The sequence below is a fragment of the Chiloscyllium plagiosum genome, unplaced genomic scaffold (assembly GCF_037043375.1).
Source record: "Chiloscyllium plagiosum isolate Xiang-an unplaced genomic scaffold, Cpla_swu_hap1 HiC_scaffold_7, whole genome shotgun sequence".
Taxonomy (NCBI): domain Eukaryota; kingdom Metazoa; phylum Chordata; class Chondrichthyes; order Orectolobiformes; family Hemiscylliidae; genus Chiloscyllium; species Chiloscyllium plagiosum.
Window position 1 is genome coordinate 83886054 of NW_028270145.1, and position 17545 is coordinate 83903598.

The 17545-nt window shown below is 40.2% G+C and overlaps 1 protein-coding gene across 1 annotated transcript in view; it reads right to left on the reverse strand.

Moving 5' to 3' along the window:
- Positions 1 to 17545, reverse strand: part of LOC122551725 (low-density lipoprotein receptor-related protein 1-like) — a 1910187-nt gene that overhangs the window by 180073 nt on the left and 1712569 nt on the right. Inside the window, exons 66-67 of the mRNA XM_043694091.2 lie at positions 13082 to 13201; positions 10548 to 10673 (exon numbers count right to left, since the gene is read on the reverse strand). Of these exons, the coding sequence (XP_043550026.2) occupies positions 10548 to 10673; positions 13082 to 13201 (246 nt within the window). The remainder of the gene's footprint in view (positions 1 to 10547; positions 10674 to 13081; positions 13202 to 17545) is intronic.

The following is a 17545-nucleotide window of genomic DNA, read 5'->3' on the forward strand; positions in this document are numbered from 1 at the left end:
CCTGGACACTATGGACAATTCAAAATGACCTAACCTGCACATCTTTGGACTGTGGGAGGAAACCGGAGCACCAGGAGGAAACCCACGCAGACACGAGGAGAATGTGTAGACACCACAATTACAGTTGCCTGAGGCTGGCATTGAACTCGGAATATTGGTGCTGTGAGGCAGCAGCGCTAACCACTGTGCCACCATGCTGCCCCTGAATCACCGTGCTGCCCCTTGAGCCATCGTGCTGCCTATTCTTTCCTTATAACTGAAGTGCCTAATCTTGGAACCATCCATGTAAATGATCTCTGTAACTCTCTCCAATGGAGTCACATTCTTTCTTGATCATGCTGCCTGGAAGGGTACCCTCTTCTGCTCCTTCTCTGGGTACCTTTTTGTGAAGCCTGGAATATTATGTAGTTAATTAACAACTCTCGCAACATTTCCTGTAACCCTTCAAACATTATGTACATATATCTGGTTGTATGTTCGTTCTTCTACTCCCTTTTGACAAGCACCTTTTATTTTATCGTGTTTATTCATGTTGTTTGTACCAAAATGCCCACAACACCAACTTTTCAATGAAATTTTGTGCAGTCCCCCTCAGTTTACAATTTTCCCAAGTTTCATATCATCCACAAACATTGAAATTGTTCTTTCCACACCAAGATCAAGATAATTTATATCTAACCAGGAAAGAAAAGATCCTAAAACTGATCTGGGGAAGTCCACTATAAGCCACTTTCCAAACAGAAAAATAGCCATTACCCATTACTCTGTTTACTATCCTTCTCTCATTTTTTCATCCGTATTGCTACTGTCCACTTTATTCCATGATCTATAACTTTAAGGACAAGTCTGTTGTGTGACACTACATTGAAGGATTTTTGGAAGTTCATATACACTACATCAAAGCCTTGCTCTAATTGACTCTTCGTTACCACAAGTCAGTCAGGTATGATATTCCCTAATGAATCAATGCTGACTCTTCTGAATCAATGCACAATCCTTTTCCATATGACTATTCATTATATTCCAAATAATTGCTTCTAAAGATCTCCCACCACAGAGGTTAAAATTGTTGGCCTTCCCTTACAACGTTTTTGAAATCGGTATGACCTTTGCAATTCTCTAGTTCTCTAATACCACTCCCAAATCCAGAAAAGATTGAAAGATAATTGTCAGTGCCTCTGCAATTTCCACACACACTGTTCAATATCCCTGGATGTATGTCAGCCCTATCCCTCTGCCTGATCAACATTGAGTACAGACATCTTATCAAATACCACATCTTTATCAATTTTTAATCTCTTCTAGACATTGTATTTTTTTCTGTCACTATGGCTTGGGCAGCATATTCCTCAAAGGTAAAGACAGTTGCAAAGCATTCATTTAACACTTCAATCATACCTCTTGCCTCTAAATGTGAATCCCCTTTTTTGGTTTAGAATTTTCCTCCTTTTATCATTGTTTTGTTATTGATATGCTAATACAAGGAATTTATGATGTTTTCTGTTATCGGCCAAATATCTTTGTCATAATCCCTCTGCTTTGTGTTTACTTTTCCACCTCCCCTCTGAATCTTCTGGATTCAGTTTGAGTTCTCAATCATATTTATCACCTGGAGCCGATCATAAGAACACTATTTCTTATATGATTTATTGCTATCTCCTTTGTCATCCAAGAAGTTCTGGTTTTATTTATCCTAACTTATCTTTTTTAGGGATTTTATTTTTATGGCCAACCCAGTCTCTCTGGAACATTTCAGAGAACACCTCTGGGACACCCGGACCAACCAACCCAGTGGCTCAACACTTCAACTCCCCCTCCCACTCCACCAAGGACATGCAGGTCCTTGGACTCCTCCATCGCCAGACCATAGCAACACGACGGCTGGAGGAAGAGTGCCTCATCTTCCACCTAGGAACCCTTCAACCACAAGTAATGAACTCAGATTTCTCCAGTTTCCTCATTTCCTCTCCCCCCACCTTGTCTCAGTCCCAACCCTTGAACTCAGCACCACCTTCCTAACCTGCAATCTTCTTCCTGACCTCTCCACCCCCACCCCCACTCCGGCCTATCACCTTCACCTTATCACCCTCACCTTTAACCTCCTTCCACCTATCGCATTTCCAACGCCCCTCCCCCAAGTCCCTCCTCCCTACCTTTTATCTTAGCCTGCTTGGCACACTTTCCTCCTTCCTGAAGAAGGGCTCATGCCCGAAACATCGATTCTCCTGCTCCTTGGATGCTGCCTGACCTGCTGCGCTTTTCCAGCAACACATTTTCAGCCCAGCTCTGTGCTTGCCCATTTTAAGTTGGCTCGCAAATGTTAGAATAGATTTGCTCTGTATTGGCCAATGTCATTTTTTCACTGTCATCCTAAATCATGAGAAGCAATTCTCTCTTTCTTCTAATTATTCCTCCACTGTCACTTAATCTACATGGGCCCACCACATTGACAAGAATCTGATCTAGAAGCATCTCCTTTCTTGTTAGACTGGACTCATCTCTTGCGTTTGGGTCTTTTTTTTGTTTGAATTGAGTCTGTGAGCCTGGAAGAACTTAAACTAAGCATTAATTAGCAGGGTTGTGCTCAGTAAATGCTTTTGACAACCACTTCCATCACTTTGCTGATGATTGAGAATAAGTTGGTGATGTGAAATAAGCGAGGTTGGATTTATTCTGTTCGTTGTAGACAAGACATACCTGGATAATTTTCAACTTCTCTTGCTTGCTTTTTCTCAGAAAAACAACAAATGTGTAATGGAACAGAGAACAATAAAAGGCTGGTTGATTGCAGCGTTAAGAGTATCATATGGCTGTATGCCGCTTATCTTTGTTTCATGTAATTTAGATATGTATATACTGGACTTTACTTCAGGGTGCCATATTGTATTTGCAGTATTCTTGAGCTCAAATATAATTTACACCATAACTTGCTGAAGGGATAAAATGTTAAATGTTGAAAGGACAATTGGGAATCTGAATGACATCAGCAATCTTGCTTTGTGCAAAAATGTTACAAATTGAGAAGGAAACAGGACTGAGGGAGAAAAAAAGGCACATTTGATGTCAAATCAGGTGCAGAAAGAAAAGTAAAGAGAACAAAAGATTGGATTGCAAGACAAAAATAAAGCTGAAACAAAAAGTAAAATATAAAACCATGTAATTCTAAATGACATAAAGGGATGAATTACAACAGTAACTATCCCCTTTGGGCTGGAGAAGCTGAATTGCATTAATAATTGTAACATCGTTAACATCCAATGTACCCACAGTACAAACCTGCTTTGTCAGACTTAATAGGCAACTACTGTGAAAATAGAGCAAGCTATTAAATATAACAGGGAAACTAAGGGTAACCTGCAATCATATGAGCCAAATGGTGGTTGTAAGATGTGTGGAAGTTATGTGGATCCACAACTTATGGCTCAACCACATATGAAAATATAACTTTGGATCAAAAGTAGACCTTGGCTTGCTCAACCATTTGATATGATCATGACTGGTCAGTTTATTCTTCATATTCCACATTCACATCTACCTTGAAAAACCTTAGGTTCTTGTTAGACATGGAAATCAATTTCCACCATCTTGAAAATATTCAATATCCCTACTTACTCCAACTTCTGTGGCAGGTTTTTGTTTCAGCCAGCGCCAAAGGCTATCAAGTGCATTTTTTGTTGTGCAGGCACATGGCTGCTTCCATGCTTTTCAGCAGGAATCTGGTGGTGGTGAGTGCAGGGAGTCACCTTGATATAAGGTACACTGAGATGTCAGTACAACACTTATATACTCATGCCAGCTGCCTGTACAATAAACACTCTGTACTTTTCTTTTCAACTAATTGGCCATGTGAGAAACTATTTGGGCCTTATCCTCAATCCAGTCAATATGGAGGAGGTACACTATCTGTCAGAGAGCCTCCGTAAATGGGGTAGTCGGGGGAACAGTCCAAACACTGTCCAGGGGCTCGGCCATAATTAACTATTCCTAGAGATGTTCATGATGAAGGTATTCTGTCCAACTACAGTTCAGGGCATGGGCAGATAGTCAGGAGAATATTTCATTATCAAATGAGGAACTGCAAAGACAGTGCCCAAGGCCTACTGAGCCATGTCTAGAGGATGTTTGTCCAAGTCAGTAAGAGGTCCAGGGTAAATAAAGTCCTGGGTATCTGCCAAGTATTCAGAAAACTGCAAGGGCGGTCTACCGGGGCTGGTGAGGAATACTGCTACATTGCTAGAAAGCATAGGGAGGTAGAGACTGAGAGTTTGAGGAAGGAATCAGAAGCATTTGATAAGGTGGAGACATTGGCGGTGATGGGGAGCTCCAGGGAACAGCATCAAAGCATATTGTAGGCTACAGGGTTGGAGCGCTGTTAGTGACAGTGGCGACCACCATGATGGCGATTAGTGTAATGCTGAGTCTGGGAGGACAATTGTCGAAAATGTTCTGTCAGGTGGGTTTACATGTGGTGGTGTGAACACAAGAACACAACAAACAGGAGTAGGCCATCTGGCCTGTCGAGCCATCTCTGCCATTCAGTAAGATTATGGCTGATCTTTTTGTGGTCTCAGCTCCACTTACCTGCCCTCTCACCATAACCCTTCTTTTACAGTTCAAAAATCTAGTGTATTTTTGCCTTTAAAACATTCAACGAGGCAACCTCAACTACTTCATTGGGCAGGAAGTTATAATCCTTCAGGTGAAGAGGTTCTTCCTCAGCTCAGTCCTAAATCTGCCCTCCCTTATTTTGAAGTTATGCCCCCTAATGCAAGTTTCACCCATCAGTGGAAATAATCTCCCTGCTTCTATTTTATCTATTCCCTTAATCTTATGGGCTGTCAGAGTAGCACGAGCTATTATGGAGGGTCTGGTGGGGTTTTTGACAACCAGGCAGAGTTCGCTGCTTATGATATCCACCATTGACTGCATTCCCTGTCCACACTTGCTATTCTCTAAATGCAAAGTGCTACTAGAAATTGGCTTATACGTCCCACAGGGTGGATGGAGTTTGATGGGCAAAAGTACAAGATCCACATTTCCTGCAGGATAGGGTATTGAAGGAACAAATACTTGAAGCAGCTGTTGCAAACACCAACCACATTTAATTCATAATCCCTTCAACATCCATTTTTTATACATGCAGTTTGGAGGGGGTCAGATGCTGGTCAAAGGTAACTTGCATCAATGCCATTGCTGCATTCGAACTAAACAACGTATCTCAATGATGATGGATTTAATTGTAGTGATGTAGAAAAGGTCAATGCTGACCAAAGGCAAACCATTTTTTCATGCAACTTTCAAGGGTACTGTTAGAGCTGTTTTCCATCACTTCATCTGTCATGCAAGTTTAACAATGGTCTATACTGAACGCTGTGAGAAGTTGAATGATTGATGTGGTCTGAGAAAGAAAGGTTTAGGCGTGCAGCAAGCACTTCTCCTTTTGATGTAATGTACTGATCCCTCAGCCAGTTGCTGTACATGCTGAAGCTGAATAAATTATGGAGATATGGAGCTCATTATCAGTGTGCAGCCTATCTCACTGTATGGAGAAGTGTAATCAGCATCTGCAGGTATGCTGCCACTGACTTGTTTTGATATCTATGAAGTTTGGCTCTTTATTTTCCCTCTGTAGATAATTTCCAATGAGAATGCTGTATTTGTTCACTGGTGGGATTTTGGTTTCTGTTTTAAGAGGTGCCTGCAGGAGGCCCAAGGACCAACAGCAAGCACTGAAGTAGCAGTAGGCTGATGCAGAGGATGAAGAGCAGGGACATGTTTCACTCAGTTCATGATTTATCGAGTCCACAGGAGGCCCAGAGATTTTTGGTCCTGACTTAATTTCCTGGAGGTGAGCAGATCATGGTGTCAACACAGGATCTATATAAATAGAACACCGTGAAACTATCACTGGCTACGGGAGTTGGAGGTCATCCATTTCTAGAGGCTCTGAAAGTGACAGCAGCTCTGAACATCTGTGACTGGCTCCTTGCAGAAATGATAGTGACCTGTGTGAAATCTCTGTCCATAAATGCATCAGGACAGTGACTGACGCTATCTGGGGTTATGACTGTTCATTTAGATGGGTGAACGGTAGCTGGCAAAGATGGAGCACTTCTTTTATTTTGTCATGGTTTGAGAGTGGAATGTGGAGGGTGTAGAGAGAAACATAAACATTGTTCTTGTCATGGGATACTACTTTTTACTCAAGGTTTAATTCAACTGTTGATGTACAGTTAAGAATAGCAGCTTGGAAACTTCACATTGGATGGTTCTGGGTATCAAAGAACAAAGAGAGAGCAAAGAAAATTTCCAGCCCATGAACAGGCCCTTCGGCCCTCCAAGCCTGAGCCGATCTAAATCCACTGTCTAAAGCTATTGCCCAATTCCTAAGCATCTGTATCCCCCTGCACCCCACCTACTCATGCAACTGTCTAGATGCATCTTAAATGAATCTACCGTGCCTGCCTCTACTACCTCTGCTGGCAACGCATTCCAGGCACCTACCACCCTCTGTGTAAAGTACTTCCCTTAAACTTTTCATCTCTCAGCTTGAACGTGTGACCTCTCGTAATTGAATCCCTCACCCTGGGAAAAAAGGACTTCAAGCGTATCAGGTACCCACATCATTAAAAAAACTTCTGAAGAAGGGTCACTAGACCCAAAACCCATCTTTGCCAGCTCCCATTCATCCTTCTAAATGAACAGTCATAACCCCAGTTGGATACATTGCTGAGGTCTTCTATACACCAGGAAAGTCTGCTGTGTCCCCACTGTCCACTGGAGACCCATACATCCTGTCATTATCCAATATGGGCCATCAAATAAAGGCAGATATTCTGATAATTCCAAACATGAACTTTTGTTTATAGATTATAAAAGGGAACTAAAACTGAACCGAAAGAAGCTGAGGTTTGCCCCCAAAATGAAAACCAAATTTTAGCTTCTAGGCCAATGACTACATTCCATGCTACACTTGGTTCTCATCTACAGGAATCACATGTCAAATCAGAGCCCAGCACATTTGAGTTATAATAATGTACCAGGACAGCTTCCTCCTCCACACTGTCCTTGTCCATCTTCTCAGAAGTCTGCTCCCTTTCTCCCAGTTCCTCAGCATCCAGCACATCATTGTTTGCTCCAACTGTGCAGAGCCATCTTCAGCACAGGCAGTTTTTGCTTGTTCTCAGCTCAGTGGCTTGTTCCACAAAGGAGTTAGAAACCTTACATCATGCAATCACCTCCCTAACCTCTACCTCAATGACTGGGCACATCAATACGTATTATGCATATCCTTTTCCCATATGAGGAGAGGAGTATTAAGAGATATTCACCATGAGTGCATGATAACTCTACCTGCATTGATGGATACACAGACCTGTCGGTCCTCAGAACTGTGACTGTTCAAAAGCAGGATTCAGTACAGGAGATGTTGGGTGATAATAAGCTCTGAATGAAATGTGATCCAATATGATCAAACACCTACAACTGATGAAGCATTTTGATGGAAAAACAAACAATACTAGGGATGCTAGATATCAGGAACAAAAACAGAAATTGCTGGGAAAAACTCAGCACATCTGGCAGCATCTGCGGAGGGAAAGAGTTAACGTTTTGGGTCCAGTGACCCTTCTTCAGAAGTTTTTTAATGATGTGTGTACCTGATATGCTTGAGGTCTTCATCTCCAAAACCATCTTTTGTTGTGTGCCATTGATCTCTGCAAGGCCTTGGCAAAATGCTATTAGGTGTGTACATTAAAAAAATCTCCTTTTTGTGAATGTTAGGACTGTCCATGATGGAGCGGCTCAAAATGGCCAATGGCTGCCCATGGCATTAGCAGCAGAACATGGCTGACAGTAGTTAGAAAGCTTATTAAAATAGTAAAACAATAGCAGACTCAAGTTAACAGAACTGAGATAAAATAAGCAGCTGCAGTTTATACATAATACATTGATAAGAACATCTCACACTACATTTAATTAGTGAATCTCTCTTCAATTATTTAATCAAATTTTTACGATACTAATAGTACGTTTGAGTTAAGATCCTTCAAATAACCCATAGGTATGGATTCCGAAGTAATTGTCGATTCACCTAAACACAGTCAGTTCTTCTATAACATGATGATTGCATTCCTGTGCAACTCTGCGTTATAGAAGAATTGCGCTTTAGAAACAGCACTTTAACTGTTAGCGTTGTAATCATGTTACAACCAACAAATGTTTTAAAAGTTTGCACTTTACAAATAACGTCCCTAAATTGCCAATTGCGTTATAGTGAATTTGCGTTGAGGAAACACGCGTTATAGCAAAATGACCTGTCCAAATATGAAATCACTAAAAGCATGAGAGGAAAAGATTCAAATAAAATTGAGAGCAAACCAGTCTTAAACACTAAAAACAGCCCCCATTATCATGACAGAGGGAATTAAATCACTGGTACAGGAATTAGCAGATATTGGAATGTACGTGGAATGAATACATTGTAGGACACCCAAGCGTAAAGATAGCGATGTCTAGTTTTTTTAAAAAAATGATGCAGCTGGCAAATATCTGGGAAGGAGTGTACTTGAATGCAGTGTCAATTGGGAAAGCCCCCAAAAAGTAAAATAAGAGAATCTGGCAAAGACTTTGAGCCCCATGGAGGATCAAGGGTTGATCACAAGCCTGTTCATCTCTAGCCATTCAATTTGATTAGCTAATTGTAAATGTATGTAATTAATTAATAATATGATTGCTTTGTAAATGTTAAGGCAGGATGGAACAACTGTACAAAAAACATGTTTTCCTTTGTTCAATGAAGACCTCTCTGGATTTTCAGAGGGCTTCTTCCCACTGGTTTATTTTCAAAAAGCTCTTTGAAGCTGGAAGTGAACACCTGGGAATTGAGTGAATCATTTGATCATTTCACCCCAACAATTAGAGAGACTCACTAATTAAATGTCATGTGAGATGTTCTTACTTATGCATAAACTGCAGTTACATATTCTGAGTTCTGTTAGCTTGGGTCCACAGAGCTACTATTGTTCTACTTGTGAAGACGACATCAATCAAATACTTTCCCAAGCTTTCTAACTACTGTCTACTAGGCAGCCATCGGCCATTTTGTGCTGCTAAATTATAGACTGTCCTAACAAGAAGAAAGGTTAATGAGCTGATGGTTCACAGAGCTGGCATGCATTGGAATCTCTTTTTATGTTTAAGTATGAACCCTTGCAGATGTGCAAGAAGAAGTACCAAAGTGATGCTATTAGTGCTGCACTGAAGGCCACAATGAAGGAACAGACTGCACATAAGGCATCAGATGGCGATGACTAGCATGCAATCTTTGGTGGAAATCTTCGGCAGTGACAATTTTACACTGCAACTCTCACCCATGGGAGCATGAAGCATTGATACAGTGATACATACCCTGGTGGAATTTAGCTGAATATATGTTGCCTTGTAGCATTGGAGCTGGGTTTTCTTGAGCTGCCCACAAGCACTGACCTCTACAGCCACCACTGTCTGTGTCATCTTCTTCAATTCAGATTAACTCCTGTTAACATCCTTGGAAAACACCAAGGGTGGTAATCTAAAGTGTGGCTCAGCTTTTTGACTGGTCTTTGACAGCCTCTAAGCAGAGGATGGGGTGATGAATAGAGTTTGAATGATGCCTTTAGACTGCAGGAAATAATGTGCTATGTTGCACCTGGAGTTCAAGCCCAGAGGTCCCAGCAGTGAGGTGCAAAGCATTTTCCCTGTTTGCCTGTAAAATGTGATGTTGCAATCCAACAAGCTGAGAAAAATGTAAACAGGCAGCAAAGCCTATAGATTAGATTCCCCACAGTATGGAAACAGGCCATTTAACCCAACAAGTCCACACTGACCCTCTGAAGGGTAACCCACCTAGACCCATTCCCCTACCCTATATTTAACCCAACTAATGCAGCTAACACTTTGGGCAATTTAGCATGGCCAATTCACCTAACCTGCACATCTTTGGATTGTGAGAGGAAACCGGAGCACCTGAACGAAACCCACGCAGACACGAAGAATGTGCAAACTCCACACAGACAGTCGCCCGAGGCAGGAATCAAACTCCGATCCCTGGTGCTGTGAGGCAGCAGTGCTAATCATTGAGCCACTGTGCAACCCGATCTGACCCCTCTGTTTACCTCCAGCCCACCCAGTGCAATCAACTTGGGCTTTTAGATCTGCTTCTATACTTGGCTGTCAAAAATCAAGATTCCGCCTGATATAATGGTTCTCCACCAGAGAACACTCTTTAAACTGATAATCAGTACATTTGCATGTGGATAGAATTTCTCACTCGAACAAAAATACGACAAAACCTCTTCAGAGTCTTTAAGTTTGAAGATTTGTTTTCTTTTCAAGTTAGTAGGAGGAGGAATGACAAGAATTAAAATTTTCCCAAAAATCATAACTTTTACAGGCTAATTTTGAACATATAACATTTTCGCTTTTTAAAAAAATATTAGTTAATCAATAATTGATATCAGCAATTTTAGCTGATGCTATTTCATTAGATTTCAGAAACAAGAACCTACCACATTCTTCTTTTGGCTCATCAGAACCATCTCCACAGTCATCCTCTCCATCACATTTCCAACGTGCAGGAACACATCTGCTTGTGCCTTGACAGTGGAAATCATCTGTGCCACATGCAATTTGAGCTGAAGTCAATCAAAAGTAGAAAAACAGAAATAGTGTGTCTATAACCCACAGTTCAAAATGACTGTTACATAAATAAAATATGACTTATTTTCAATACAGTTAATATTTAAGATTTACATTGTCATACTTAATAAGAACAAATAAAGTAAGTTAGAGTTTCTCTGTCAATGATCATTGCACCAGTGCTCAGACAGTAAGTTCTCTTTACCACTTATTTTTGTTCCCCTTCATTCTTTCATTGCAAATGCCAAGATTTTAAATGGCTTCAGAACCAAAAACATGAAAAGTAAATTGGTGCAATTTACCATCTCTTATGTAAATGTATGCTTCCTACTGAAAAGCCTTTTCCTGGAAGATGATGACTGACATAAAGAGAGAATTGATGAAAAAGACTAAATTTTATGGATTCACTATACCTGAGCTACTTGTACTATTTCATGTATTTGAAAAGTGATAAGATAAAGCTGACAAGAACACAATTTTGGATCTGTTGTCCTCAAGAATATTATCCCACAAAAATGATGAAAACTTGAATTTATTAAATGTTTTATTTCCCAGGATCAGTGAATAGCAATTTATTTTCCATGAGAGAGATTTCCAGATTTCTTAATAGCATAACTCATCAGTAGTTATCTTGTGATCACATAATAGTATTAAAAGTAAATCTAGCAGTCAGCAAAGAAATATAATATTTAATATGAGTCTAACTGAATAACGTGTATAACCCTTGTATTTCAATGCTTCCGTTGCCCTGATTGATTCCAGCGCTTACTACTTCTTTCAATTCATAATCTCAGGAAATGTCTATTTGTTTAATGTCCCTCAAAAAACTTCCATTTTTGAAATGAAGCACAGTGAAATTTATGATATTCAACAAAACAAACACAATTGCAATTAAAATTGGTCAATAACATTTTTCACATTTTGAAATCTCTTAAAATTCAATTCCCCAAATTGCACTCATTAGGTTCTGAAATTGTTCAGACCGGTACTCTGTCATGACACTTCTTCATAATAACACTTTGTCAACTGTGTCCTACAGTCTTTATTGACACTAATATGTTTCCTTATTTGTACATGATTATAATGATACTTTCAACTTAATTGTTCCATGCTTTACTTCCGTTGTATTGCTTCTCAGTTTTTGATGTCTCCCTTCATGTTCCTTGAAACATAATGGTTTACTAATCATATTACAAGAATCACCACTATTATTAATATAGCCACCCTCTATAAAGTAAACTGCAAATAAGTTTGGAAATGTGTTACAACAGCAAACTGTTTAGAGAAATACTATGCATGTGATTATAAATAACCATTGCATGAGTACTATGCTTGCATTTTTCCTTTTATTGAAGATGAAGCATAACATTGTTTCAAAATAGCCTGTTTCCAAAGTAACCTTGTGCCTAATAATCAAATACTGCTGCTCAGGGGAAAATGAAATGCAAAGAGGAAAACATTGGAAAGGGGAAATGTATACAGCATTAACTATTTTTTAAAAAATGAATGCCCTAACATGCATTATATTTGCGACCATGTCTGAGCTACAGGTACTACTTGGGAAAGGATGCCCATTCAACATCTTGGGCAGAATCAAGGTTCAATTTTGATGAACATTAAATAGGTTTATTACATATTACTTAACGGTTATATGTATTACATCTAAGATATAAGATTGTTTAATTTGTAACATCAAGCTAAAGTAAGAGTTAAGTTCACATGACAACTAGTAAAACGTTCTCTCACAGTACGAGCAACAAGAACAAAAGTTGAAGCGAAATTGCTTCAGACACAAACAAGCTACTGGTTAGCTCTTCCTCGGGACAGCCCTTTATTTCCTGATGGGCAGTCCTATTTTGCAATTTCAGTTAATGCTTTCTATCCTAACTATTTTAAATAAAACATTGCATTATTATTTTTCCCTGGAACAACAACAGATAATATTGGTAACAGGCCTAATTTTGTGCAAATATTCTTTGGCTTACAAATTTCACTCAAAATTTATGGGAAATTGAGTAGGAATCTGAGGAAGGGTCACCGGACTCGAAATGTTAACTCTGATTTCTCTGGACAGATGCTAGCAGACCTGCTGAGCTTTTCCAGCAACATCTGTTTTTCTGGGAAATCAAGCTTGTCGTTTTGCTATGCATACAAATCTTGGGACATAGTCTGAATAGTAAAAATCTCATTGCAGCTTTCAAAAAAATCTTCATAAATTATTGCATAAAGCTAATGCCTTTGAGTATCAATTACTGTCAAAATATACTGCTTTTTAACATTATGAATATTCTCAAATCTTTTACAACTAAATAGTTTCTCACATATTAGGCACATGTTTAGGAATACAAAGGTTTTCTAGTCATAATCTTTCACTTATTGTTTAATCCATCTATAAATAGCTTACTGCAATTTGATTCATCAGAGCCATCTGCACAGTCATGGTCCTTGTCACAAACCCATTCTTCAGGAATGCACCGTTTGGTTACAACACACTGGAACTGGTTTGGAGAACAGGTAACTTCAGCTAAGGACAAAGGTTTTAAAATATTCCGTCAGATGTTACTAGTGACATTTAAAAGCAAAAAGTTCCAGCATGACAATATTCAATTCACTTGACTCCTGAACATACCAATTTTTTTCAAATACTTAGGCTTTTGAAATGCCTTAGTTTTGTACTTAAATTACCTACCACTTTGAAAATTTTAAATAATAGTTACAAAATCCTTATCCAAACTGCAGCCTTGCAGTTCTGAGTAATGACATTCAAATTAAGTTCACCAATATACATACAAATTGTCCAAATTAGATTATTCATTTTGAACCTTTTTTAAACCGATTTAACTGACTCATTCAAGAGATTAGCTTTTTTTAGTGGTTTCTATTTTATTCTCATATGTGCAAAATTTTGATGTATTTAACCAGATCACGCGCTGAGGTATCAACTGAAGAAACCATATTTTTCTGCTTTTATTTCAACCACGCATAGTTGAATGACTTGCGACACAGCTTATTATCCTGACTTTTGATCTTAAAATCATGAAATGAATTTTCACTTCGATAATCGAAAAGTAAAAGAGAGAGAGAGAAATAAACCCACATTGTAACTGACACAGCAGTGAACCTGCATAGTTACAGCCTTTGCTGTCTGAATTCATGTATCGCTGGACATTGCAGTACATCTGGGAAAATTACAAACAGTGAAATTCACAATGAATCTTGGAGGAACCTGTTTCGGAGTGTTCACAGCACAGAAACAGATAAGTGAATATTTTAAGTGTGGCCTTAGAATAAGTCTGCAGTAGTGAGTAGAGTGGGTTCTTCTTTAATTATATGTTTTATTAAGATATGTCTCTTGATTTATCTTACAAATATAAATCATAAGTATTAATTTAACCTGGGACAGTGTTTTGTAGATGGAAAAGACAGTGCTATTTTCTGGGTCTGTAGATTGAAGCAAGCAAAAATGGCCTTTAGTAGAGTGATAGATCATCTTGTTCAATATGGGAGTTTAGGGAAAATTTTGTGTAAACTGATGATTACATCTGCAATAAATGCCGTTGATTGCGAATCTTATCAGATTGAATGGATCAGTTGGAAAGACAGTTAGAGGCAATGAGGATATTACGAGAGCAAAGGGACATGATGGATGGTGGTTATAGGAAGGGAGGAAGTCACAGATGCAACCAAGTAGATGGGTTAACTCGAGGAAAGATAAGAGAGGTACGCAGGTAATGCATGAGTCTTCTGTGGCTATCCCCATTTCAAACAAGTATGTTGTTTTGGAAAATGTCGGGGGTGATGGATTTTCAGGGGAACATAGCACGAACAGCCAAGTTTCTGGTCTTGAGACTGGCTCTAATGCAATGAGGGGTGCATCAGATTCCAAGAGATCGATTGTGTTAGGGAACTCTCTAGTCTGAGGAACAGACAGATGTTTCTGTGGCTAGCAGCGAAAAATCCGAATGGTGTGTTGTTTTCCTGGTGCCAGGATCAAGAATGTCTCAGTGAAGGTGCAGAATGTCCTCAAGGGGGAGAGGGGCCAGCAGGAGGTCATTGTACACATTAGAACCAATGAAATAGGAATGGGAAAAGGCTGAGATTCTGAAGGGAGATTACAGAGAGTTAGACAGGAATTTAAAAAGGAGGTCCTCAAGAGCAGTAATATCTGGATTACTCCTGGTGTTACGAGCTAGTGAGGGCAGGAATAGGAGAATAGATCAGATGAATGCATGGCTGAGGAGCTGGTGTACAGGAGAAGGATTCACATTTTTTGATCATTGGAATCTCTTTTGGGGCAGAAGTGACCTGTAAAAGAAGGGGACTAATATACTGGCAAGAAGATTTCCTAGAGCTGCTCAGGAGTAATGAAACTAGTAAGGTGGGAGGTGGGACCCACGGAAATAGTGAGGAAAGAGATCCATCTGAGATTGGTATGGTTGAGAACAGAAGCAAGTCAAACAGTCAGGGCAAGCAGGGACAAAGCAGAGAACAAGGTAGGACTGATAGACTAAACTGCATTTATTTCAATGCAAGACGCCTAACAGATGAACTCAGGGCATGGTGAGGAACATGGGACTGGGATATCATAGTAATTACAGAAACATGGCTCAGGGATGGACAGGACTAGCAGCTTAATGTTCCAGGATACAAATGCTACAAGAATGAAAGAAAGGGAGTCAAGAGAGGAGGAGGAGTGGCATTTTTGATAAGGGATAGCATTACAGCTGTGCTGAGGGAGGATATTCCCAGAAATACATCCAGGGAAGTTATTTGGTAGAACTGAGAAATAAGAAAGGGGTGATCACCTTATTGGGATTGTATTATAGACCGCCTAATAGTCAGAGGGAAACTGAGAAACAAATTTGTGAGGAGATCTCAGCTATCTGGAAGAATAATACGGGTAGTTATGGTAGGGGGTTTTAACTTTCCAAACATAGACTGGAACTGCCATAGTGTTAAGGGTTTAAATGGAGAGGCATTTATTAAGTGTGTATAAGAAAATTTTCTGATTCAGTATGTGGATGTACTGACTAGAGAAGGTGCAAAACTTGACCTACTCTTGGGAAATAATTCAGGTCAGGTGACTGAGGTGTCAGTGGGGGAGAACTTTGGGGCCAGCGACCATAATTTTATTAGTTTTAAAATAGTGATGGAAAAGGATAGACCAGATCTAAAAGTTGAAGTTCTAAATTGGAGAAAGGCCAATTTTGATGATTTTTAGATTAGATTAGATTAGATTACATTACATTACAGTGTGGAAACAGGCCCTTCGGCCCAACAAGTCCACACTGACCCGCCGAAGCGAAACCCACCCATAACCCTACATTTACCCCTAACACTACGGGCAATTTAGTATGGCCAATTCACCTGACCCTGCACATCTTTGGACTGTGGGAGGAAACCGGAGCACCCGGAGGAAACCCACGCAGACACGGGGAGAACGTGCAAACTCCACACAGTCAGTCGCCTGAGGCGGGAATTGAACCTGGGTCTCTGGCGCTGTGAGGCAGCAGTGCTAACCACTGTGCCACCATGCCGCCCAAAGATATTAGGCAAGAACCTTCAAAAGCTGATTGGGGGCAGATGTTTGCAAGTAAAGGGACGGCTGGAAAATGGGAAGCCTTCAGAAATGAGATAACGAGAGTCCAGAGACAGTATATTCCTCTTACGGTGAAAGGAAAGTCTGGTAGGTATAGGGAATGCTGGATGACTAATGACGTTGAGAGTTTGGTTCAGAAAAAGAAGGAAGCATATGTCAGGTATAGACAGGATTGAGTGAATCCTGAGAAGAGTATAAAGGCAATAGGAGTATTCTTAAGAGGGAAATCAGGAGGGCAAAAAGGGGACTTGAGATAGTTTTGGCAAACAGAGTTAATGAGAATCCAAAGAGTTTTTACAAATACATTAAGGACAAAAGGGTAACGATGGAGAGAATAGGGCCCCTCAAAGATCAGCAAGGTAGCCTTTGTGTGGAGCCACAGGAGATGGGGTAATACTAAACAAGGAGATGAAGGAGATACTAACAAGTATTTTGCATCAGTATTTACTGTGGAAAAGGACATGGAAGATATAGACTGTAGGGAAATAGATGGTGATATCTTGAAAAATGGTCATATTGCAGAGGAGGAAGTGTTGGATGTCTTGAAATGCATAAAAGTGGATAAATCCCCAGGACCTGATCAGGTTTTTAGATTAGATTAGATTCCCTAAAGTGTGGAAACAGGCCCTTCGGCCTAACAAGTCCACACCAACCCTCCAAAGAGCAACCCAAACCCATTCCCTATCCCTAACACTACGGGCAATTTAGCATGGTCAATTCACCAAACCTGTACATCTTTGGACTGTGGGAGGAAACCGGAGCACACGGAGGAAACTCATGCAGACACAGGGAGAATGTGCAAACTCCACACAGACAGTTGCCTGAGGCGGGAATTGAACCCGGGTGCCTGGCGCTGTGAGGCAGTAGTGCTAACCACTGAGCCACCGTGCCACTCCAAAGTGTACTCTAGAACTCTGTGGGAAGCTAAGGAAGTGATTGCTGGGACTCTTACTGGGATATTTGTATCATCGATAGTCACAGGTGAGGTGCCGGAAGACTGGAGGCTAGCTAACTTGGTGCCACTATTTAAGAAGGGTGGTAAGGACAAGTCAGGGAACTATAGACCAGTGAACCTGACGCTGGTGGTGGGCAAGTTGTTGGAGGGAATCCTGAGGGAGAGGATGTACATATATTTGGAAAGGCAAGGACTGATTAGGGATAGTCAACATGGCTTTGTGCATGGGAAATCATGTCTCACAAACTTGATGGAGTTTTTTGAATAAGTAACAAAGAAGATTGATGAGGGCAGAGCAGTAGATGTGATCTATA